This window comes from Fonsecaea erecta (assembly GCF_001651985.1).
Source record: "Fonsecaea erecta strain CBS 125763 chromosome Unknown Scaff7, whole genome shotgun sequence".
Classification (NCBI taxonomy): domain Eukaryota; kingdom Fungi; phylum Ascomycota; class Eurotiomycetes; order Chaetothyriales; family Herpotrichiellaceae; genus Fonsecaea; species Fonsecaea erecta.
In genome coordinates, this window is record NW_017387250.1 from 732121 (window position 1) to 756197 (window position 24077).

General features: G+C 52.9%; 10 protein-coding genes across 10 annotated transcripts; 6 read left to right on the plus strand and 4 right to left on the minus strand.

Moving 5' to 3' along the window:
• Nucleotides 1-93: 93 nt before the first annotated feature.
• Nucleotides 94-2385, minus strand: AYL99_08116 (origin recognition complex subunit 1; the record flags this gene model as incomplete). The annotated part of the gene is made up of 1 exon (XM_018839624.1): nucleotides 94-2385. The coding sequence occupies one exon, from the start codon at nucleotides 2383-2385 to the stop codon at nucleotides 94-96; it is 2292 nt and encodes a 763-aa protein (XP_018690745.1).
• An 881-nt stretch (nucleotides 2386-3266) lies between these two features.
• AYL99_08117 (hypothetical protein) lies at nucleotides 3267-5490 on the plus strand (the record flags this gene model as incomplete). The annotated part of the gene is made up of 3 exons (XM_018839625.1): nucleotides 3267-3274; nucleotides 3329-3357; nucleotides 3434-5490. 3 exons carry the CDS (start codon nucleotides 3267-3269, stop codon nucleotides 5488-5490), a joined length of 2094 nt encoding a protein of 697 aa, XP_018690746.1.
• A 372-nt stretch (nucleotides 5491-5862) lies between these two features.
• AYL99_08118 (hypothetical protein) lies at nucleotides 5863-6635 on the minus strand (the record flags this gene model as incomplete). Its single annotated transcript, XM_018839626.1, has 2 exons — nucleotides 5863-6248; nucleotides 6446-6635. 2 exons carry the CDS (start codon nucleotides 6633-6635, stop codon nucleotides 5863-5865), a joined length of 576 nt encoding a protein of 191 aa, XP_018690747.1.
• Nucleotides 6636-7124: 489 nt separating this feature from the next.
• AYL99_08119 (proline-tRNA ligase) lies at nucleotides 7125-8945 on the minus strand (the record flags this gene model as incomplete). Its single annotated transcript, XM_018839627.1, has 1 exon — nucleotides 7125-8945. One exon carries the CDS (start codon nucleotides 8943-8945, stop codon nucleotides 7125-7127), a length of 1821 nt encoding a protein of 606 aa, XP_018690748.1.
• Nucleotides 8946-9680: 735 nt separating this feature from the next.
• Nucleotides 9681-10427, plus strand: AYL99_08120 (hypothetical protein; the record flags this gene model as incomplete). The annotated part of the gene is made up of 1 exon (XM_018839628.1): nucleotides 9681-10427. The coding sequence occupies one exon, from the start codon at nucleotides 9681-9683 to the stop codon at nucleotides 10425-10427; it is 747 nt and encodes a 248-aa protein (XP_018690749.1).
• Nucleotides 10428-11266: 839 nt separating this feature from the next.
• Nucleotides 11267-13588, minus strand: AYL99_08121 (pre-mRNA-splicing factor cef1; the record flags this gene model as incomplete). Its single annotated transcript, XM_018839629.1, has 1 exon — nucleotides 11267-13588. The coding sequence occupies one exon, from the start codon at nucleotides 13586-13588 to the stop codon at nucleotides 11267-11269; it is 2322 nt and encodes a 773-aa protein (XP_018690750.1).
• A 708-nt stretch (nucleotides 13589-14296) lies between these two features.
• AYL99_08122 (hypothetical protein) lies at nucleotides 14297-15541 on the plus strand (the record flags this gene model as incomplete). Its single annotated transcript, XM_018839630.1, has 1 exon — nucleotides 14297-15541. The coding sequence occupies one exon, from the start codon at nucleotides 14297-14299 to the stop codon at nucleotides 15539-15541; it is 1245 nt and encodes a 414-aa protein (XP_018690751.1).
• A 730-nt stretch (nucleotides 15542-16271) lies between these two features.
• Nucleotides 16272-18058, plus strand: AYL99_08123 (hypothetical protein; the record flags this gene model as incomplete). Its single annotated transcript, XM_018839631.1, has 5 exons — nucleotides 16272-16763; nucleotides 16818-16952; nucleotides 17021-17397; nucleotides 17461-17651; nucleotides 17703-18058. The coding sequence occupies 5 exons, from the start codon at nucleotides 16272-16274 to the stop codon at nucleotides 18056-18058; spliced, it is 1551 nt and encodes a 516-aa protein (XP_018690752.1).
• Nucleotides 18059-19055: 997 nt separating this feature from the next.
• AYL99_08124 (hypothetical protein) lies at nucleotides 19056-21030 on the plus strand (the record flags this gene model as incomplete). Its single annotated transcript, XM_018839632.1, has 3 exons — nucleotides 19056-19671; nucleotides 19749-20540; nucleotides 20597-21030. 3 exons carry the CDS (start codon nucleotides 19056-19058, stop codon nucleotides 21028-21030), a joined length of 1842 nt encoding a protein of 613 aa, XP_018690753.1.
• Nucleotides 21031-21826: 796 nt separating this feature from the next.
• Nucleotides 21827-23443, plus strand: AYL99_08125 (hypothetical protein; the record flags this gene model as incomplete). Its single annotated transcript, XM_018839633.1, has 1 exon — nucleotides 21827-23443. One exon carries the CDS (start codon nucleotides 21827-21829, stop codon nucleotides 23441-23443), a length of 1617 nt encoding a protein of 538 aa, XP_018690754.1.
• Nucleotides 23444-24077: the final 634 nt, after the last annotated feature.

Below are 24077 nucleotides of genomic sequence, written 5' to 3' on the forward strand. Positions count from 1 at the left end.
TGCACATACGATAATGGTACATGATGGTATACCATGTACGGAGCATGCCCACAGACAGTTCATGGGCTCGATATCAAGCTTCTTTTTCTTTTTTCAAAACCCCAGTCCCTTGACTTCAGGGTCGCCCATCAACGCGCTCGTGACTTCTTCCTCTCCCACTCGCAGTCGGACTTTTCCCGCTCTTTCGCCCTTCCCTCTCATTTCCATCGCGATGACACCCGCCTCCACTAACGCCATCGCGGCCCCTCCCAACGCCAGAATCCGGGGCATGACAGACGTGGAGGTGGAGGTGGAAGTAGAAGTGCTCTTTCCGACTGTGTCGTCCGCGTGCAAGAAGTCCTGGATGGAACTGTTGTCCGCGACATCCATGATGCGCTTCGCCTCGACGGTAATGTCTCCCATGGTGGATTCGGCGACGCCCGTGCGGCGACTGAGTGCAGATATCGCCGCGAGGAGAAGCTTCGAGGCCAGTGGGAGGGAGCGCAGGTGCTGCGCGACCGGAGACGACGTGGCCTCGTTGATCGCTTGTTTGATCGTTGCGATTGTCACCCTTGCCAGTCGCTTCGGCGCCGCTTCTTCCTGCCCACCGCCATTTACCTTGTCCTTCGGGACATTCCTTCCTCTGCGGCTCGGGGTGGTTGCTGTGACGTCGTCATCGTTGATATCTCCAGACGCCGCATTCTGCTTTTCCTGAGACTGTTCGGCGATTTCCACTGCTCGGCGGCAGATGTCGAGTGCCCGTCTGGCGTCGCCGGAGACGGCGGCGACTTTGCGGCTTGCAAACTGTACGGCGTCCTTGTCAACGATATTGCCCGGAACACCCTCCAACCTCGACGATATGATCTCCATCAGCTGTGTGTGTGTGTAGCCCGGGAACGTTATCCTGGTCAATCCTAGTCTCGAGCTGATCTTGTTGGACAACGTCCGCTCGGGCAGATCCATGGTGTTGGCGACAGCCAAAACGATAAGTCGCGAATGTCGCATGGCCGGCCAGTTGAAGAAGTTGTACATGACGCTTTGATTCTTCGTCACCAGCTGGTCGAGTTCGTCCATCAGCACGACGCACGGTATGCGGCGTGGCGAGGGGTGCGAGAATTCCTGCTCCAGAAGGCTCAGCGCGTGATGCGGACTGACGCGGTCGCCCTTGAGCGCCTCCCACAGGAGCGAGTACGATTGGTGCGGCTCGGTGACCTTCATGCCGTTGATTTCGACGAAGTTGAAGTCGTCGAGTTCCTCATTCAGAACCGCCTCGTGGAGTGATGCGACCACTTCGCGGACCGTGGCCGTCTTCCCCGTCCCCGGTGTCCCAGAGATGTAGATGCATGCGCCGGAGCCATCCACGATGGCGGAGTAGAGATGAGAATAGACGGTGTGGAATTCATTAGAGCGGCAAGGGAGAGACGTCGGGACGGCAGAAACGTGCAGTGTCGAACGTGCATGAGAATATGGTGTCGACATATACTGAGAAGGAGACAGGACGCGAGTGCCCAGAGGAGTGATCTCGATAGGCTTTTTAATCATGATCCGTTTGTGAGTTGGCGTGCTGTATTTAGAGGCCTTTGCCGAAGACCTCGGAGTGGAAATTGTCGCTGTCGTCTTCCTTCTTTTGTGAGGAGTCCGGGGCTCATCACCAACCGTCTCCTTCTGCTGCACGTATTCCACATCCTCGGTTTTGAGAGTCTGCTTCCTCCGACCCTTCGTCTGCTCTTTGATCCAATCAATCAAGTCCAAGAGATCCTCGGGACCGCTGTAGATCTGTTCCCACACGAAGTCCTCGGTGAATCGTACTGTTCTCTGCTTGACCCCCCGCCGGCACAGAATGGTCTTAGCATATCGGTTCGCGGCCGCCTTAGACTTCGGGGGTTCGCCTCCAGGGTATTTCTGTAAGAAGGCCTCCTTGGACAGCACGGTTGCCTTTCCATTTATGGCGGTCAGTGGGTTCATGTTGAAGTCGGTCGTGATGTAGGATTCATTGGGCAACACATCGTGGGGGATCTTGGAGCGTTTGCCGAACATCAGCTCCTCCGGCGTGCAGAACCACTGGATGTACACACACATCTCGTCTTCCCCGTCTTCGTTAGTGTCGGAGAACGAGCACGCCAGTCCCACCCAATCTTTGCCTTCCTCGGGAGATTTCAGCAGCACCGAATCCCCGATCCGCACCACGAAGGAACCCATGCGCGCTCCCACGATGGAAGCCCTTTTCGGGTTGAGGGCGTGCGCCTTGCGTTTCTTCGAGGGTGTGGACTCATCTTCTTGGGGTGTGCTGTGGCCGTTCTCGTCTTCATAGATCCATTGCCAGGGGTGATCTTCATATCCGAGTTCATCGTCCGAATCCTCGCGTCGAAGGCCCCCTGTTGTCGAGTATCTCTTTGGCTTCGGCATTGGTGAAAAAGCAGTGGCTTTCGGGGTATATAATTTGCGTAGTTCAGGAATTTATCTTGCTCCCAGGATGCCTGACTGAGAAGTTGTGAGGGCTCTGAATTGCCAACCCCGGAAGCCAAAACGCGTCGACGCGTCGACGCGTATTAGGTAATAATCCATTCAGCATCAGAGCTAACCATTTACAGCTAGGTTATCTTGGCACAGATGCGATGGCAGCGTCCGTCGTTCCCAGTTCCATCTTCATGCACTTCGCCTCTCAATGGACGTAGACGACAAGGAAGACACTCCGATGTTCCTGTGGCATTCTCCTCTTCCATTCCTCTTCCATCGTCCCATACAGAATAATGGTGTCCTTGCTGCATGTTGACCTCGGTTCAACGGACACAAATTCACGCTAACAGGCCGGCACTGTCCCTGCCCAAATCTAATATCAGATTAGCAACGTCGATGTTCAAAAACTGACCGCCTCCTTTATGATCGCACCTCTTGTATTTGTTACCCAAAGGCTCGTGTTGCACCAAATTTGATCCCAGGAGCACGCTTGTCTTTGTTTTTTGAGGCAGGCCGGTAAACTTCCCTTGTTTGCTTCATGCCACTTGGCTTGTCACATTTGATTTCGCTTCAACAAGGTCTTAAAAGCAAAAGCAGTGCTAGAGCTTATCGCTTTGCTGCTCTGCGACGTGGCTGCTTGGTTAATCTGGCCGGGTTCACATCTCGTTTGACTGCTGAGAAGGCCCTTTTCCATTCTTGCTCAATGCGTTTCACTCTTTTTGTTTTCTGAGCACAGAAGTTTCGCTCGTCGCTCACACCTCCTTCGCCACGACAGTCTCATATGGAGTGTTGAACTACTTTCATTCCCAACAGCAGAAACAGCTGTCATCATGAGCGAGTGAGTTCAGGTGAAGTCGGCGCATCTTGTTTGGGAGCTAACTTGTCGATCTAGCCACGAGGGTGAGGGTCTTGACCTTGAACGTATGTTTCCACCGAGACATCATGCTGTCGTCTACCGTTCCAACACGGTGCTTTGAAATCTGCTGACTTTTTGTAGGTTGGGAGGAGGCAAGCTTGCCTGGTGACTCAGTCTTTTCGTATGCACAGGCCGATGTGTTCGACCGAGGAATAGTCACGGGGAGTGGCGATTTCCATGCGGCACCAGCAAACTGCTACAATCCAGGAAGAACATTCACAGGTGGTCCTCGGAACGACTCCTTTGCAGACACCTCCTACCCACCTCAGCAGACGGCGTCTGTTGGTCAGAACACGAGACATGGCATCCCGCCAGAGCAAATTTCGAAGGTCCTTTCTCCTGCTCGAATTCAGTTTGAAGGCGGGCAGCCACCGAGTGGCCAATACAAGCTTGCTTCGAACTGGAGGCATCATCAAGCGATGGCGCTGAGGACTGAGGGACCGGCTCAACCATCGCCGCTCCAGAGACTCCGAGAAATAATGGTTAGATTCGGGGCTTTCATAAGAAAACCAGAAGATGATGATGAAAATCTCTTCGTCTGGGGCGAGCCTCATCAGGTCGCAGAGACGAAGGCTGCGCTGGCGCAGTGGGAACGCGACATCCAGGAGGCGCCCCGAGAGGCCAGATTGCCGATCTGGGCCAAATCCACGGCACTGGACGGCAGAGCTGAAAATCGAGCCGAACGACAGAGCCGACAGAACGCATTTGATCAGATATTGCGTGAGGCGCAGATTGATTACCCGGTTGAAGCTGCTCTTCTCTGGCCGAAGGAACCGGATCTCGAGGAGTTTGAGTCGACGAACAGTGACATTCTTGATCAACTCAGAAGCAAATTCGGGTGCCGCATCACCTTTTCACCATCCGACCCCCAGCATATCTTGATCGGTGCCCAGTCCAAAAAAGACGCTCTCTCTCTCATGACAAGAATGACGAACTTGATCAAAGAGGCGATCGCCAGTAGAGATCAGCTTGTGGCGATCAACCTCGTACATCTCCCTGACCACGAGATTTTCAGAGACCGGGTTGGACTTCGAGACATCGATCCAATTTCCGGCACTTACCTGCCGACTCTGCACGGAACTCCACTGGCAGACAAGGACCAATGGGAGCATAAGAGACGTCAGGCTCATCTAGACGATCGCAAGGCCATCAAGAAAGCGATTGATTCTTCCCTCAAAGGGCTAAGGATTTCTCAGCAGCACGTGCGCATGAGGGTCGTCTTTGGCGAGCTAGGGTTCTTGCGCTTCCTGAAACCGCGCGACGGGGCCGAGCATTATCAGTTTGACGAGTTCTACGACATGGCCACAAGAGGACAGGCTAGACTGCTCTTGAATGGTCTTCCCGTGCGACAGGGCAGAGTAACCGATCTTCCAGACGTATTGGAATCAACGGGGCTATTCTCGGAGCGCACTGAATACTACAGTACGCTCTTTGACTTCCAAGGAACATCACCAAACACTATCCTTCGACTCGAAACGGTTTTCTACCCAAGTGGCCGTCACGACACAGAGAGCCGGGAGAAGCGATGGGTTGAGTTGGGGGACACGGTCTCAAGACTTCAACTCAGTCTCATTAATTTTGAGAGGCCAGACTATCAAATCACGCTTGACGCCTTCCCTCTTCGCACGGACAAGTCAACAAAAGTCCACATGTCATCATTCCAAGCTAACGTCACGATGGACCGTCCAATTGACGGCATTAAGTCGCTTCCACAACGACGAGCCAAGTACCCACACGGCCAGCAGAGACTACAACGTGTTTCCGAGCTTATCATGTTGAGGTGGCGATTCAAAAGTACGGACGGGGTCTTCGAACTTCGGCGCAAAGACATCTACGACGAGCTACCAGGTCGAGAAGATCGGAATCCTGGCCCAGTGGAGACGAAGTGGCATGGCCTGTACTATTACCCCCACTGGGATAGCCTAATGGGTGAGTTTGCGAGCGTCACACCAGGCGAGGACATCCGCTGGGTCAAGTCTGTTGGAACCTTCATCCCCGAAGGCGAAGATCAGCACGGACTGGCGCTGCCGAGAGGGTTCAAGAACTTCATCAGCGAAGTCGAGGAAATCCAGGATGTTTTGGCCGAGGCGATTGCCCGATTGGAGAAAGGAAAAGGGAACGCAACGGAGTCGAATTGAGGTGAGGAGTCCGGCGTTGATGGGCACTAAGCGAGTTTAGAGGGATGACTTGACTTGGGGAGAGAGGACCATAAGAACGAACGATGGATGGACAACGGCCTTCTTCAGCCATCTTTAACGCCGCGCATGAGGAGGGATTTGTCAACCTCAGCGGCTTTCGGGGGTCTTTTCCCTTTCTACATTGCACCAGCGAAGTGAATTCACCTCCGTGGACGAGGGACTCTGCGCAGGGCTGGTCAACCCATCGATGATTCTACCCTCACATAGCACAGATGATTTATTCCGTAACAAAAGTTAGTTGACTTTGGTGCAGCGTGCAACCCGTTCTTCACTCGTCTCGCCCATACTCTTCAGGTGTTTGTTTGCCTCGCCTTACCCGGCTCCCTTCGACCCGCTCCCGCTTGCTACTGCTGCTGCCGCCGCCGCCCCTTGTTGCCCACCAGCGCCGAACTGCATGGGCTGTTCCTCGACCATCTTGCGGCGCAGGGCGTCCTCGATGATGCGCAGGCTCTCGGTCTTGCCGCCCACGACCTTCTCGATGTCCTGGAGGTTCTTGGCCAGCTCTTCGACCTTGCCCTGGTAGAACTTGGTGGCGTCCGTTGGGGTTTTTTCGACAAAGAAGCCCGTGCCCACGTCGACCATGACCGTGGGGGCTTTGGGCGGTTGAGAGGGTGAGGATGACGACGTGATCTGTTTCGGTCCCGCCAACGTGCCGGGGACGTAGAGCGACGCTGTGAGAGGGATGAGAAGCGGTGTTTCTGCGCGGAGAGGAGGTGGATTGTTAGCCAAAGCCCCGTTCTTGTTTCCCAATGTCACCACGCTCGCGAATGCAAACAAACAACTACTTCCACACCGTGCCTGCGTGCCTGCGTGCCTGGCCGTGGACGTATGTTTGTCGCAGCAATAACTATTGAAAGTGGGGAGAAACTGAATCAACACAATAGATAGGACGTACCTGCACTCCTCCCCTGCACGCCGTCCTTGATGCTCGTGATGCAGTCCCGGAAGCGCGCCTGCGCTGCCCGCAGCCTCTGGTACGACGTGCTCAGGTGCTCGAGTTCCTGCGACAGCCGCGCCTGCAGCGCCGAGAGTTGCTGCACGGACAGCGTGGTGATGTCGACGGGGGTCTGTGCGGCTTGGGACATCTTTCCTTTTTCTTTCTTCCTTTCTTTCTTGTTATGGGCTTTCTTTTTTTCGGTTTCTGTGTTCTTGGGTTTCCCCGAGTTTGGGAGTTTGCTGAGCGTCCTCACGTGCGGGTTTTCCGAGGTGATGTGACCTGAGTCGGGTGCGGTTGGTGGGCGGTTATAGGAGGTGATGGCGGACGAGAGGCAGGACTTAGGACTGAAGGGAAGTGTTGAGAGAGGGAGCTTTCACTTGTGTCGTGGACAGATTATTCGTTATTTTCTCTGGCGACGAAAATGCGGGGGAAAGTGGGCGGAACATGTCAGCCTTGTCTACCTCGTAATACAGTACAGTAGTAAAACCGTCCCGCCTCTTTCTGCCTTCCCAACGATACATAATAAATTTTCCAAAACCGATGGAATTGCACGTACCTGTCTCTTCCATTGTGCGAGTGGGGTATCCTATGGTACACAGTATAACTACACTTTCACTTCTCAGAGCTGGGTCATCCGTCAAATCTGCTTCAAAAGATCATGCACGAAGCTGACGGCATCGTCGACGCTGACCTCCTGTTTGACCTTCAGGCGTCGACATTGGACCTCGACCTTCCCTTGGTCGAACCCTTTGCCCACAACCACGATGACGGGGTATCCAATAACATCTGCATCCTTCAACTTCCAACCCATCCCTTGCTCTTGTCTGTCGTCGAGGACGACATCGACAGTGCCAAGTGGGGAAGACGATAACTGATTGCAAAGCTGCTCGGCAGCCCGTAATCTCTCCGCATGTGATGGCTGAACAACGACGACCGCTTCGAAAGGCGCAATAACCTTGGGCCAATTGAGACCCACCTCGTCAGAGAGACAAGACGCCACGGCTGCGATCAGACGGGATACGCCGATGCCGTGACAGCCCATCTCCACCGGCACCGCTTCTTTCCCATCATTCTGCTTAGAAGAGAGCCCGAGTTTTGCACTGTACCGGGTTCCGAGGTGGAAAGTGTGGCCGATTTCGATGGCCTTGTCCACTTTCAACTTGCCCTTTTCGCACTCAGGGCAAGGGTCTCCGGATTCCTGGCTCAACAGGTTGATTCGGCCATTTTCGTCGTTCGGGGGAGCCTCGATAACATAGGCATCGATCTCCCGATGCATGGGAGGAGAAGCAATAATGTGGCCAATCTCGTCCAGACGGACTCGCGAGTCTAGGAGATAATATATCGATGGTTTCTTCGCTGCGGCATCCGTTGCGGCACTAGCTAGAGATTCCTTGAAACTCTCCGTGGGACGCTCTAGCCCTGTATCTATATTCAAAACACCGTCCAGCGCTGCCTTAACGGCATGTGCATTGATGGATCGTGCTGCAGATTTGTCTTCGGAGATGTCGTCGGAGAGAAATGGCACGATGGCACGAACCAGGCTCCGACGATCTGTGCTCAGGAAGTGTTCTTCGAGGTATTTTTGGCTAGATTTGCCCTCTGTGGCGCTGAATTCGGGTATCTGAAGCGGTCGAGGTGGATATACCGGTTGGGAAACAAATTCTTCATTGCGTGCATAGTCACAATCCGAGCAAGTGATGACGATATCCTCTCCGGCGAAGTTGGGGAAATGATACTCGTGGCTGAGGTTCCCTCCCATATCCCCCGAAACTGCTCTCGCCTCTACGTAGTGGATCTTGAGCTCGTTCAGGAAGTTACGATATGCGCGCCTTATTTCGTCGTACGTGACATGGGCGTGAGCCGGGGTGGCATCGAAAGTGTAGAGGTCTTTCATGAGAAATTCTCGGCCGCGAAGGAGGCCGCCACGAGGTCGCTTCTCATCACGGTATTTTCGGCCAATCTGGTACAGTCGGACCGGGAGCTGCTGGCGCGTCTGGATGATATCGGCGAGCAAGGTGGTGATCTCTTCTTCATGGGTTGGTGCCAACAGCCACTCCGTATCCCTCCTGTCTCTGAACATAAACATCTCGCCTCCACGCTTCAGGCGTCCTGACTTCTCCCACAGAGCTTGCGAGGATAAGGATGAGAGTGAGACCTTGGAAGCTCTGACCGATCTCATGTGCTTGTCGATGAGTCGCTCTAGCTTTTCCTGGACCCGTAGCCCTAGTGGCAGCATCTGGAATATCCCCGCATACGCCTGCCGCAAATAGCCAGCTCGGATGAGCAGCTGAGTAGCATCTGGAGCCGCATCGTGTTTTTGCACGTTCACTGTAGGGATCCAGAAGTCGGATATTCGTTGCGTCAAAGCGGTATGATTATGGCGAATACTTGAGCTTCTCCATTGAGCTGGACGGGGTGCTGCTCTCCTGGGTGTCCAGGCTGCGGGTGGGAGCTTCATCTCTGGTGTCTATCCAATTCCGCTCACACAGTCGGGCGCATCATTGGTCTTTCACCATTGGCCACCAGATATGTTGTTGAGGTGCTGCTGTCTTTCCAGAGGAGGTTTTTCGAGCAGGAGAAGGAGTCGATGTTGCGAGGCAGCCTATCAATGGTGCTAGCAACAGAACTTAGTAGCGTGCCAAGCGAGCTAAAGATTTTAATTTCCGCTTCACCTTCCAAAATATCCGGCAACCACGAAGATATCATGAGAACTCCTCTTACCTCGTATTTTTCTCAAAGAAGGCAACGCACAGATGCCCTTGGTTGTGCAGTCTCGCATGGCCGAAAAGGAGTGAAAACGGTTGCTTCAGCATATCTCTGCCTATATCTCCGTTGCCACAATTATTGACCGCCAAGATGAGGTAGGAAACCGAAAATCTTTAGGAGGAACTCCTCATAGGACAACCAGGCTCCCCCTCTCCTTTCCCTTGCTCCAGTCTTTGGTTTCCCTGAGCGTGGCGGTGGATTGGTACCGTCCAGCTATGAGATGGCTCTATATCATAGGTCGACCAAACGTCCCTAAGAGTAATCGGTGCCACTCACCCGACGTGCCAGGCAAACCTCGGAGCAAGCTTTGCGGTGTTTGAGGACCTGTAGGCGGTGATGCGCACAAGAATGAAAAGCCACCAGGATCTTAACAACTTCTGGTCAAGGTCTCCCTCAGCTCCTCAACGGGCTCTGTCAAGGATGAAAGATGATCGCCTTCAACCTTGTTGCTGCCGTCGCGGTCTCCCTCTTCTCGTGTCTTGCACTGACACATCCCGCCACCACCAGCGAGAAGGTCGTCCTCGTGAATATCACTACCCACTCCCTCCAGGTGCCACCTCACATTCTCCAAAAGCGTTATTATAAAATGAAGCCCTGGGACCCGCCATATAAAGGAAAGCCACCGCCCTGGCCGCCACAAGAGTCCGCAGCCTTCCCTGTCCCCAGCTTCAACCGCACTTGCTCCACCGACACTCGGGTCGCACTCTGGAAATGGCGCTACCTCTGCGACCGGGCCAACGATGAGTCGCTCAAGACGACCAACCCGCGAACCCGGATACAATTCTGCTTCCACCCTCGTCCCACGGAGGCGCTCTGCTGCGACGCCGACGGCAACGCCAAGTACGGCCAAACCTGTCTCAGCTCGCCGCTGTGGCCCCAGGACGACGCGGAGGCCGCCTGGTGCGCCAAGTGCCGTCTGTGGGAGGCGCCGTGCGTCTTCGGGGACTACCCGGAAATCAACAACCCGGAGAACGTGTGCAAGTGTCAGTTCGAAAAGTGCTACATTCCCGACGACTTCAACTGGGAGGGCATTAACCCCGAAACGGACCGCAGCGGATACCCGGGCTTGAAGAAGACGTCCTATCTGCACGACGTGAAGACGTGGTACGGGTTCTTTTCGATACCCAAGGATCATGTTACCATGGCCGATTTGGAGGAGGCGGATTGGTTGTGAATCGGATTTGCAAGGTGAGACGCAAAACTAGCCTTCAGCAAACTGGGCAGCTTTGGTGAATAGGCATTATGGCCGGGTGTGTATGGGGAAGGCGGGTATATGATGACTCCCATGCGCGTAGGATGTATTCCGAAAAGCGGACAGCGGATATGAAACAAATGCTAAGACCCCAGTGTCACAAGAGAATACATAAAATGCCTCCTTTCCCCCAAGTCTCAGAAGAGAACAATCCGCTCCGCCAGGCGAACGCGATCCCAAGGACATAAACCCCAGGGAGCACAAGTGACATCCCTCAACTCCAACCCGATACCGATACGTTCATTCACTCATTCAGTCCACATCAATGAAATCCGCAGATTCTATCTACAAGAACTACAGTCAGTTCGTCGGCTGGAATGCGCCACATCCAACGGGCGGGCAAGCAACCAGTTTCTTCAACCAAACCAAAAAAGAAACCCCCGGCAGGCCGTGCCCCAAAAGGCAATTCGGTACTGTCTTTTTCAGTGGGCTTTGGCTGAGGATTTGTTGGCAGTCTATGTTGGAGAGGTGTGTGTGTGTGTGTGTGTGTGTATGCGGTGAGGCAAGGAACTTCTGGTGTGTCTGTGGTAGGGCTGTGGTGGGCGGTGTTGCCTCCAATGTCACCTGTTAGTTAGCAAATTACATATGTGGAGAATAATAGGAATGAAAAAGGTACGACAGGTGGTGTGCAAATGGTTTCTGACACTGTAAGCTGGATGAGAAGTCTAAACAGGCCATGATGGTTAAGAATGAGGGCCCAAGCGATATCACAATACCGTCGACCTCAACCTCGACCTCGAAAGGGTTGCATATCTCCTTCATCAATGACCGTTCACACCATTCATGCCATTGACTCGCTCCTTCAACTCACGGTACTCCTCCTGCGCCTCTCTCTCCCTCCTCATCACAAAGCTGACTTCATCCCTAAGCCTCTCCAGCCTCCGTGCCAATGCACCCTCTTCCCCAATCTGCAGGGTCCTGAAGCCATCCAGCTGCGCTCTCTGCTCCTCAATCTGTTCATAGACGGTGGCAATCTTCTGTTTTAGGGTCTTTTGCCGCGCTTGATACCCTCCCAAGTGCAATGATAGCTTCTTCTCGAGCTTATTGCCTGCTTCCGCAGCAGCGAGAAGGTCCTGCTGTGCAGATTTAAAAGCGGCCAAGTATTCTTCCGTGGTTGTACTTGCATTGAATCTCAACGGCAAAGCGTTTCTTTCTTTCTCTGAACTGGCGAGGCCTTCCACAGCGGCCACATAGGCTTGGCGATCTGTCTCATTGAACGTCGCTTTCAACTCCTGACGAGCCTGTTCCAGCAAGTCATCGGGCAGCGATCTCAATCGAGGAGGTTCGCCAATGACTTTCGAGCCAGGAAGGGGGAACTTGCTTGCATCGTTGGCCATGAGCAGGGCGGCCTCTTGGGCGATCATTGCCCGGATGGGATCGGTTATGGACGTCGCTGCTGAAGCGAGTGCAGTATAATTGATGGTAGTGGGTCGTGGCAGAGCTCTTTGATAGACTTGAGTCTGTCGTCTGAACTCTGCCGCTGCTGCCGCTTCCCGTGCTTGACGCTCGCGCCTGTCGATTTCATCTTGATCCTCCCTCTCCAGACCCACTCTGCCCGAGGCCTCTTCCTGCTCGGATGGCAACACTTCCAGTTCCCATTCAGTCTCCTTGGGCCTTGGTAGAGATGCAAGCTTCGCTCTGAGGGACTGCCTTGTGACTTGCTCGGCTAATCGCATATCCCGTGGGGTTTGCGCTACCAGCTGTCGTTCGCCTTTTTCATTGATTGTCAAATTGTCGCGTGGTGTGCGCAATGGTGTGGCACCAGGAAACTGTCCTGGACCTTCGGCTTGGCGCAAGGGCGTCGCCATTGGGTTAGGGGTTACCATTTGCTGTCGTCGAGGCGCAACTCCATCGAATCCTGTAGAGCCACTGCCCTCGTGCAGTGGTGTGTTCTCCCCACCCAACAAAGATGACTGCGTTTCGGTGAGTGCTCTGATGTTTCTGATCTCATTGGCGATATGGTCTTCTTCCGCAGGTGCTCGAGGCGTGCGAATAGGTGTAGCTCCGACCATATTGGCATAGTTGGAGACAAGCCCTCGTCCGTCTCCGTCTTCCTGTCCGACTGCTCTCACTGCTCTGTCACCCGCCATACCCATCTTGACGATTTCTTCCAGCTCGCTTTCGCTAACTTGGGGGGCAGGCAAGTTTAGCGCTCTTCGCTTGCTCTGTTGCTCGGCTTCTCGTAATCGTTGCATTTGTCCCGCTCTCGCAGCGGCAGCAGCCATCGCGGACGAAGATTTGTCTTTGTCTTGTTTTTGCCGCTTTGGGTCGAGATTGTCTTCGGGATCTCCTTGTCTCTTTCGTGCCAACTGTTGCTTGCGCGGGTCAAACAGTTCTCGTTCCCGTTCATTCTTTGCCAGCTCCTCTTGCGTATCATAGAAGCCGGGCGCAGCCTGTTTTTCAAAGGGAACGTCTGCATTGTAATCCATCTGGCCCTTTTTACGGGTGGTGATCTTGATATTGATGCCGGAATTTTTCAGCTCTCGGCGTTTCTGGAGCACGGCCAGCCTTCGTGACTCCTCCAATTGTCGTTCGCGTGCTTTGCGCTTCGCTTTCTTGCCTTGAGTGTTCGCAAGGCGGGCACGAGCCTCACTGAGCATTTCCTTCTCATCCTCGTCCAGGTCGATCGTGTCCGGGCGCGCAGGTTTGGATTCGGGATCAGGGTCGAGCTCTCCGGGGCGCAGTCTTCGGACCTGATCGCCTGTTGGCGCTGCAGTCTCCCCCCCTTCTGGCCCTCCCAGGCCTAGGTCATCGTTTTCGCGGGCCTCGGCTTCATCGAGGAGCTTCTGGTAACGCTCGAGGCACTGGGTGGCTGTTCTCCCAACGATGGGCGCAATTGTCCGCCATTGCGTGGGCATCAACTTTGCCAGGTGTAGCAACTTCTCATCCTCTTCTTTGGACCATTCTATCTTGCGAATGCCCGGGTCCAGCCATTCTGTCCATCTCGCCTTGCACTGTTTCGGGGTCTTCCGCGCCAGCAACGATGAAACTCGAGCCCACTGGTTCAGCCCATATTTCGAGACTGAGGCTTTAAGGATTTCATCTTCGATATTCGTCCAGACACCTCCTTTGACGACCGGCATCTTGCCACTGTGTATGCCGTCGTGATACGTGAGGACAGTGCCGTACCAAAGGCGCAAAGTAGATTTTGCAGAACTTTTGGCGCAGGCAACTTTGAAGTTCGAGAGATCAAGTGGAGTCAGGATTCGGAGCGGAAAATCTTGGCGCCGATCTAAGGCCTGAGTGCGCTGAATGTGGAGTAGAGATAAACATGCAGCCCGATTCGGATGAGGTGGACGTGCAACCACACAAAGGGGGTACATCTGTGTGGCAGCCTAGGTAAGTGCTTGGACCGTTCCTTGAAGCCTTTCCCGCCCTGCCTGGAATAGCAAAACTCCACTTCTGTAGCAGGCTCTATCCGCCACCACCACCACTGCGATTTGGGGCTGATTGCGAATTTCGGAATGCTTAGTTCGCCACTCCTCACAGTTTTCTAGAGCGGTGCGAAAACATGGCAATGTACTCTTGAGTATTGATCGGGGAATAGATTGTAGGCCAATAATTAGAGCCGTCCACATTCCTGTCTTCCCAGGTAAGGCTCTCCATGAAATTTACATGTCATATTACGTAGGGTTGACCTCTGATCCTTCGAAGCCGCAACGCTCACTCGGAGAGGAGGGAAAGCGCCCAATACTTAACCAAGTGCCTGCTTCCACAGATCACCTGGATTGGCCGAAGCACTAGAAGATCACACACACAATCATTAAGTGCTTACTGGATACATTATCGACATGGCTGAGCGCTCTCTCGGGTTCTATATTGCCCTCCAAAGCACTGGGATTCTCGAAATTGCTTTTGACCCCGGCAAAAGTGCAAACGAATCCTTGTCGATTGTTGCCGTTAACACAGATGCTGGTTTCATGCCGGGATGGCTCACTGGGTTTGGGGATAAAATTTACAGCATCAGCCGCACTGGCTACCTGAATGGCGAGGACAGCTCGGGTGGCGTGTTTGCATTCCGACGAGAACCCCTTTCGACATCACCTCCCTCTGGGGCAGGGCTTGTGCTTTTCGACCAAACAAGCAGCAATGGGAAGGGAGGTGTGCATTGTGAAGTCAGCCCAGACGGGAAGATACTGGCTGCTGCCAACATCACGGCGTCGACGGTGTCTATCTACCCACTATCCGAGGAGGGCTCCATTGGCACGCCTACGTTTGTTTTTGATTACAATCAGTCTGATCCTGGGCAGAATGAAGCACACCCGCATCAAGCAGCATTTGATCCTTCCGGACAGTTCTTAATTGTTCCTCTTCGGACCATGGACCGCGTGGACTTCTACTTTGTCCAGAGTCCACAGAAAGTACATAGAGTGCATTGCATTCATATACCAGCACCAGCAGGAGCTCGGCACGTGACATTCAACCCGATCAGTCCATCAAAAGCGTATATGTATCTCATCAGCGAGAAAGACAACTCAATTCGTGTCTTCGTGCTGAACTATTCGGCGAGAGGACCACAAGGCCTGACGGTTGAGTTGAAGCAGACGCTTTCGGCAATGGGAAAAGACCTCGCTCCCACTCCCGCCGAACATAAAGATTTGGCTGCCGAGATCGCAGTCAGCAACGATGGGAGGTTCGTCTATGCATCAAATCGAAACCTGACACGCACAGACGATGACATCCTTACGATTTATTCGGTGGATGCCGACCCTACACACGAAGAATGCCATCTGACATACCTTGGATCTGAGTCGACGCGCGGGAAGCACCCACGGATGTTTGCGCTCTCCAACGACGAGGAAAACAAGTGGGTCGCTATTGCTCATCAGTTCACTCAAGATATTGTTGTTTTTGAAAGGAACAGGAAGACTGGCTTGTTGGGAGAGGTGAGAGGTCGAATCAGCGTGAAGGTAGCCGCACCTCACCAAAAGACGCGAGACGAAGTTACCTTTGTGGAAACGAGAGAAGGCCCTCACAGCCGTGAGGAATTCAAGATAGGTCGGACAGAAGGACCGATGTGTATCTTGTGGAAATAAGATAGTGGGTTCGTGTCGGTGGTAGACTGCGCTGCAGCAAGTTCTATTTTCGTTCCACTTTCACCACGACCCAAGATGCGAATCCTATATTGAGTGATGGCGTATACCTTGATCAGTGTATGGAAAACCAATGCCTTTATCGCGAAGGTACCCTCCTAAGCCAGCGTAAGTTATGCGGCAAGCACCGGATGGTTCCGTCCAGCACCTTGGTACCGCAACCCTCGCGATGGAAACCCCTGTAAGGAACCATCCGTGACATCTTCCGGCCTGTATTGGTCAAGTTGGTACGTTACATGTCTCACCCTCATGATCATGCAATAGCGACCACTACCTCGATCTCGTCGGGCTCAAATTTGACCGCTTTCTGGAGATTCATTGCCATATACCCGAATGTGCCAACCTCCTTCGGCCGAAGCTGACGGACCCAGTTTTCTTCGCGACTTTCGCAGTGACTGATCAATGACAGTGCACCAACGGACACGCTACCGACGAAACAACCTCGACCCTGGGGTTGACTTCTGGCCAGAACCCCATGGGGTATAGAATAGGAACGGTGGGGAATCCCAAGTCCTGAAGCTGCTTCTTCTCGTTTTCCTGAGTATATTAAGTGTCGGATTCGCTTTTCTCTGCACGCCTTCAGTTACCTTCTCTCAGGCTCACGTCAGTCCTACTCTGGACGCCGGTTCCGCTTCTCAGAAGCTCTACTCGGCCCTCACCACCTCCCGGCATCATGTTGTCCTTAAATAACAGGATCACAGAGAACGTCAATGGGCGTCTCGCGTTCGCCTCGACTGTCATGATGCTATCCCAGATCAACTTCGGAATGGATCTCGTTGCATTCTCCAACACTCAAGCCATGACCTCATTCAACAAAAAGTTTGGTGCCTACAACGCAAAGCTTGAACGATATGCTTTGGACCCATACTTCCTGTCGCTCCTGAACAGCCTGACCTACGTCGGTCAAGCCTTCGGTGTTATCACGGGTGGCTGGATTGCTCGACGCTGGGGACGACGGGCTTCGTTCTGGGTCATGTCCGTGTGGGCGGTTTTGTCTGCTCTCTTGCTCGTTACTGCCCAGAACAAAGAACAGGTCCTCATCGGTCGCATTTTCAACTATGTGTACCTTGGTCAGGAACTTGTTACAGTTCCCGTGTTCCAGGCAGAGATTGCCCCTCCCAAGATTCGAGGGATGATAATCGGCACGTTCCAGCTTGGTACAATGGTAAGTGGAAATACCTGCCCAGCAGCACTGTTGATGTTCTAACAGCGTGTCCAGGTTGGCGCTTTCATAATGGCGTGTATCACCTACGGGACAAGCAAATTGAGCTCTGAAAGTGCATTCCGCATCCCCTTTGGTATTTTCTTCGTTATCCCAGTGGTGGTGTTCACGGGCTCTCTGTTCATGCGCGAGGTAAGTATCTTGGGCTTGCCCGCTCATAACCCCACCCGTGATTATTCTCTGACTTACCGTGCTATCAGTCTCCACGCTGGCTTTTAGTCCGAGAACGGCCTCAGGAAGCTTTGGAATCCCTGCGGCTATATCGAACGGGCAAATTCACCGAGGAGGAGATCATGGAAGAATACCGTGACCAAGTGGCCATGATCACTACCGTCACCCATGACAAGGGCACATTCAAAGAAATGTGGCAAGGCATCAACCGCAAGCGATCGCTCATCGTCATTGGTTCCAACATCAGCATTCAGATTAGCGGGCAGGGGCTGTTCAGCAAATACGGCACCATCTTCCTGACCGATCTCCACGGACCAAATCCTTTCCAGATGTTCCTCATCAACACTTCACTACAGATTGTGGTCATCCTGGCTGCCATGTACCTCTTTGACAGAATTGGTCGCAAGTAAGTTCAAGACCTAACTCCATTCTACACAGAAGTCCCAAAAACTAAACTATTTCAATGCAGACCACCGTTGATTATCGGCTCAATCATTCAGACTACTACTTTCCTTGCCGTTGGCGGTCTCGGCACTATATCAGATCCTAGCAAAGGGGTCAAGATTGGTCTCACGGCCCTGTTTACGGTCTTCTATCTAGGCTTTGTGTTTGGTTGGGGGCCAATATATCATATTATTTCATCTGAGATACCGACCTCTCGTAAGTCAACTCAGTCTACGCGTCAGTCAGATTACTAAAACCCTGATATAGGAATGAGAGACATCACCTACACTATATCCAGCATCGTCACCGTTGTCACGCAATTTGTCGTCTCTTTCACCATTCCCTATCTCTTATATTCCCCATATGCAGATCTGGGTTCGAAAGTTGGCTTTATCTTCGGGCCAATTGCCTTTCTTACCCTTCTCTTTGCCATATTTTGCGTCCCAGAGTGCCGCGGCTTTTCTCTCGAGGAGATCGACTACCTGTTCCGCCAACGAGTGCCCATCAGGCAGTTCCGCAAACACAAGCATGGCCAGATTCTCCCAGAGCGAGACGCTGACAAAGAAACTGAAAAATCTGGAGAAGGTCCGTCTATTGAGTTGAAAGAGGTTGCTGAGATGTAAGGACGGGATGACCCGAAGGAGCGTCGTCGCGGGGAATGTAGCCTTCTTTGCAAGGTGAAAAGTCCGAGGTCTACATTGCAGGGTATACAGCGCAAAGAGCAATCATTCGTGCAGTAGTGATAGCAATGAATGGGGAAGTCGATGATGATGTTCGTTCCTCCTGTCGAAGCCTTCCGCCCTGTTCTTCCGTCTACCTGCTTTACTCAAACATTGAATGTTCTTTTATTATCACCTACACTCAGTCAGTCCCATTGGGTTGCATCTATGTACATGATCGAGCCACACATGAGCGACTCTTTTGGCAAACCAACTAACACTCAGAGATGGCCAGAAGGCGTCCGGTATCTTTTCGCCCCCCGCAGGAGCATGAGGCTGGTCAAGATATTCATGATAGACAGCGTACGTCCATCGACCTGGCTAGACCTTCTTGTAGCGGGCTGACCCATTAATACGACCCCGGCAATTGTGTCTCCTGTGTCAAGCTTCCATTCCGAGGGATCCCGGCGGTGGAATCTGATCTAGAGGCATTGCGATTTCGCAATATCGATCATTCTCCAACCTTCCCCACAAATTTGTTCCTCTGCAAATCGTCTACCTTTCGTATTTCTTCGCAATCCAGGCTGAGACACTCCGAAGCCCTTCTCAGCCATCACATCCTGGTGCACCGCATAGTTAGGTTAGAGAAAGCAAGTATGTTTTCCACACGCACCAAACTGTGTGGCTATGGTCCTGTGCGTCTAAATTTTACTCCGATGAGGAGTTGTGCATGTGTGTTTGCGATTGCGCACTGCCGATCAAGCCTTATGAGCCATTTGTTTGTATTCAGACCAACAGAGCTAAGTCATAAAGAGCACGTCTACACACCTCAATCTGGGTAAGTTGATTAGATACAAGCAGAGCGCAAAGGACCTTCAATATCTGAACAACAATACCATCAACGTTAACATCATCAACAAAAACATTAGTAAAAACATTAGTACCAGCTACCGTCAACGACATGTCTCCGGGAAGAACAAAAGACGAACTGAGAATCTTCACCCCTGTTGGCCAGTTCGGCCAAGGGTGGAACTCTAGTGTCTTCTGGGACGTGGTTGACTCCGGAGTTGACGCCATCATTGCGGATGCTGGCTCTACTGACAGCGGTCCTGGACGTCTCGCGCTTGGGAAGACGGCAGCATCTCCTCAAGGCTACAAGAGGGACTTCGGCGAACTGGTCAAGGCTTGCCACACCCATGGTGTTCGCTGCCTCATCGGCTCTGCCGGCGGTTCTGGCTCGAACGAGCTTGTCGACATGAGCACTCGGCTGATCAAAGAAATAGTCGAAGAGAATGGCTACCGCCCCATGAAAGTCATTAGCATCTACGCCGAGATTCCGAAAGAGACCGTCCGCCAAAAGTTCAAAGATAATCTCATGAGTCCATGTGGTCACGCCGTCCCGGAGCTCAAGGAGGAAGACATCGATTCTGCTGTTCGAATTGTCGCGCAGATGGGCTTGGAGCCTTATGTTAAGGCGATGAACGAACACCCGGATTTTGATATCATTATCGGTGGCCGCTCTTATGATCCTGCACCGTATGCGGCATTCTGTGTCCATCACGGGTTTGAAGATCTGGGTAAGTGTCCTTCCCTTGTCCTTGGTCCTCCGCTTGCCCTACCATGAAACAGTAGCTAATCGAATGCCTTATTGAAGGTATCAACTATGCCATGGGCAAGATCATGGAATGTGGAGCTCAATGTGCCATCCCGAAGTCTAGAGAATCTCTAGCAATTGTGCGTCATGATAACTTTGACTTGATCCCCCTCCAGCCAGGGGCAAGGTGCACTCCCCTGTCGGTCGCTGCCCATCTTCTATACGAGAAGAGCAGACCAGACATACTCCAGGGGCCAGGCGGAGAGCTTCACACCAAGGACATGACGTACGAGCAAGTTGACGAGCGCACCGTGAGGGTGCGTGGGCCCAAGTTCATCCCACAGCCAGAGGGCGAGTATACCGTCAAGACCGAGGCGGCACGTGTCAATGGCTATCAAAACAGTTTTGTCGGGGCTTTCAGGGACCCGATCCTGATCTCCCAGCTCGACACGTGGATCCCCGCCGTCAAGGAAGTGGTCAAGGCCCGAATGTCCGGGAACTATCCATATGAGACGAAAATCATCACCTACGGCATCAACGGCGTCATGGGCGCTCTCGAGCCCGATAAGAGCCTCCCCAAGGAGGTCTGCGTGGTCGTGCAGTGCAGAGCGCCCACGCAGGAGCAGGCGAACGAGGTGGCCAACAGGACCAAGATGGGCTTGACCCATGCCCCTTATCCTGGTCAGCTCGCAACTGCTGGCAACTTTGCGTGGCCTATTACCCCTTGCGAGACCCCCATAGGCCCGGTTCCCGAGTTCTGCATGTACCACCTCATCCACAAAGCGGACCCTGTTGGCCTGTTCCCTTACAAGATAGACGTATTCGAGGGAGCTAACACTTTTGTTGACACTCGTAAGTCCCATCGCCTGTCTACAGATATCCCCAAATTACTAACCTATTGACTTTAGGTGAAAAAGTCGCCGTCAAGGCTGACGCTTTGATGGCACATATCAAGACCCCAGCAACAACGGCCGGCCAGCCAAAGATATATTACCTGAAGCCCACGCCGTCGGCAGGCACATGCTATCTCGGGGATATTGCCTCAGTTGTACGCAGCAAGATCGCCGGGCCGTATGAGGTGACCTTCGATATTATGTTCAAGGAGGAAGAGGTGTACCAGCGAGTGAAGAAGGCCAACGTGCTCTCCGGGGCGGCCGTGGCCAAGCTCTACAATATCCCCGAGAGCGATGTGGTCGCGGCCCTCTGGTGGGATCCTGCAAGGGCGTTCAAGGCCACCATTCCACGGTACCGCGCCTCCGCTGGGTTTGAGGAGACGGACACGCATGGCTCGCAGCAGCATGCGCCTCTCCTGTTCTTGACTTTGCCTTGGGGTCGTGAGTAGAGAGTAGCTATTTACATATGGAGTATCATGAAAGATGTTCCGCTTAAAAACCTCAATTTGAAGATATATTGGGTCGTTAGAACAATTGCTTTATCACAGTCTATTTATTTCAATCTCTTGGTTTCTGATACGTCGACGAGGTTGCCAGACTTCAGCAGGGCTACGTACACTGTGACAGTCAATTTTTCAGGAGAGATGATATTCAGCAATGGTAAACAACGTACATGGCCCACGAGCAAGGTCCTCAAGAGCTATTCCATGTCAACACTTCGTTTTCATCAGAGTTGGCGTAATAAATTATCCATTTCGTACGTTTCCTATATCATCAACCGCCACTGTAAATACACCGCTATGTCAGTGAAACTATTCGAGAATATTACCGTGCAAAAGATTGCCCGAGAAGAATTGTCCCGCAAAGGTCTCTGCTCTGACAAGTACAAATACAGGCGATGGCAGAAGCATGGAGGCAGTAGTACTCTCTCTTCGCCAGTCCCGGGCTGGAACGAGATTGCCTTAGGGAACAGTGTGTGGTGGATCATTCGAGCTCCCCACATCCTCGGATCCCGCAATGCAATCTGGGGTCGAAACGGGGAAGCATTGCGATTTTCGCAATACTCGGACAGACCTCAAGCGTTGATAGGCCAGCTCAAAAGGACCCAGCGGGGTTGGAGCCTCGGAGAGAGAATCGACGGAATATAAGATGCAGCAGGAATATCCGCCCATTCCGATTTCTCTCCTCCTATGTCGCAATGCGTAAACGACCCTCGGCATCCTGGTGATCAAGGACCCCTCAACCATGAGAGCAAAAGCGTGCATTCGCTGCCGGCAGTGGAAAGTGGGTTGCGATGCAGATGTTGCTGGGCCCGACGGTTGTACTCGCTGCCGCAGCGTCAACACGAAGTGTGTCTTCGGGGCTAACTTTCGACGGACCCCTAAACGGCGGATGCTGGCTGAGTTGCAAGATGAGGTGACTCGATTGAGGGCGTTGACCTCCGTGTTGACGACCGAAGCACCGGTTGGCGAAAGTCCCACAACCTCGTTGGAAACCAATGCGTCCTCGTCTTGGGGAGCTGACAACACCTCGACAGCCATTGTCGCCGTACCGTCCATCCAGCAACCCATCATCCCGGGTCCAAATCTGTGTTACAAGGCCAACAACAGCCAACTCCATCTGACAGCCACACAGGCCAATGAGTTATTCCGCATCTATTTCACCAGATGTCACCCATATCTTCCTTTTCACATGTGTCGGTCAGTCGAGACCGTCTACGATCGCTGCCAACTTCTCTTCTGGGTTATTTGTGCTGTGGCCTCCACGGATACTGCACGTCCCCAGCTTGCAGAGATCGTGCGTGATCAGGTTTCCAGTGTGCTGGACCCGAACAACGGCTCGGTCGAGGTAGTTCAGGCCCTCCTGATTCTTTCTCTGTGGCCGTTTCCCTTCAAATCGCAGAGATCAGACCCATCTTTTATGTATGGCGCTCTTGCCTGCCAGATCGCGCTGCAAATCGGGCTACCCCGGCCAGCTGTCACATGTCCCGAATCCATCAATGCCAATGCAACAAATGAGGACCAGGAGGTGCGCACCACGACGTGGATTGGATGCTTCGTCGTCAACCAGATCCTGGCAAGTAGGCTGGGCGTTCCGGCAACCATCTTCGCCGACTATGCGCTCCTTTCCTCACTGGACGATCCCTCTGTCTCGCCGCAGCTCTCTCATCTCTGTTCAATCTCCCATCTGACCGTGGAATCAGCTCATGCTATCGGCGCACGCGCCGTCAACATTTCAGGCCTCGCAGACCCGATCCCGCGGATAAGTCTGATCAACATTTTCGCCCAGCAGTTTGACGAACTGCGAAAAACTCGACTCCCCAACCCGAGCGACATTGAAGAAATCTTCTTCCTCAGCTCCATGCTCCAGCTCTGGTCGTTTGCCCTGCACAACGACGTCCCCATCTCGCCGGACACATTCTACATCGTCCAGCGCGCGAGACAAGATGCCATCCGCCTGATCCAACTGGCATGTGAGAAGAACCTCTGTCTGGTCCCGTTCTACACCTACCGCTCCGTCTGCTTCGCGGCTCTGCTTCTGTATCACATAAAACTCAGTCCCTACGGCGTCAGCGACGAGCTCCTCGACGATCAAATCGCGAGGGCACAGCAGGCGCTCCAGTCAAGAACGGGCCCGGACCTCGCGCAGTTCTTGAAAACGTTGACATCGCCGGAGAATCGGGACGAGTTCATCGCACGAAGGGACAAGAACTCTTCGCACAGATGGAAGATGGGCGCCGCTCTGACGTTTGATTCGGCCCACGCTTATGCCAATCTAACACGATCCGATGCACTTTTCTTTCCCGAGCTGTTGGACCTTGATGGATTTCTATTTGAGAACCCAACCACCATGTTGGAGTAAACCGGATATCAGTTTTTTCTTGTTCTCGGTGAGGAAAAACGGCATCATGTTGGAATTCTGCAAGAAAAGGAAAAGTAATCTGAGCGAGAGGAGCGGCCCATATTGCTTGAAGAGGTTACCGGTCTCTGGAGGTTGACTCTCTGGGGCACAGGGTAGTATCTTTCCTTCACGATTTAAATGACGAGGGAGCTGTGCTACCCAAATCTGATGGAAAGCATAGTTTAGCAGATAACGTCGACATCGAGGGGCAAGTGAGCCCGGATCTGGCAGGGGGCCGGTGGAATGATATTAATTACTTCAGACAACGACCGGGACTGGAACACCAAGCGTCACGGACCAGAACTTAGAGAACGTCTCCGGAATGTTGATTACTTTCTGGGTAGCAGCCACAGGAGCCTTTACTACTCACACCCTGGATGATTGAATTGACACATTTCTGCTCCCACCTGCTACAAGGTCCTCTACTATATGGTACCTATGTAATAGACCAAGGTAAGGCATGATAAATATCCTTGATTCCTTAACTCGGGGAGTAGTATGATATGTACCGTTCTGTGCGACCAATATAGAGAGCTCCAAGCTGTGTGTTATTTGCTGTCATGTGCAGTTTCTTCCTCCTCAGGAGTCCTAAATC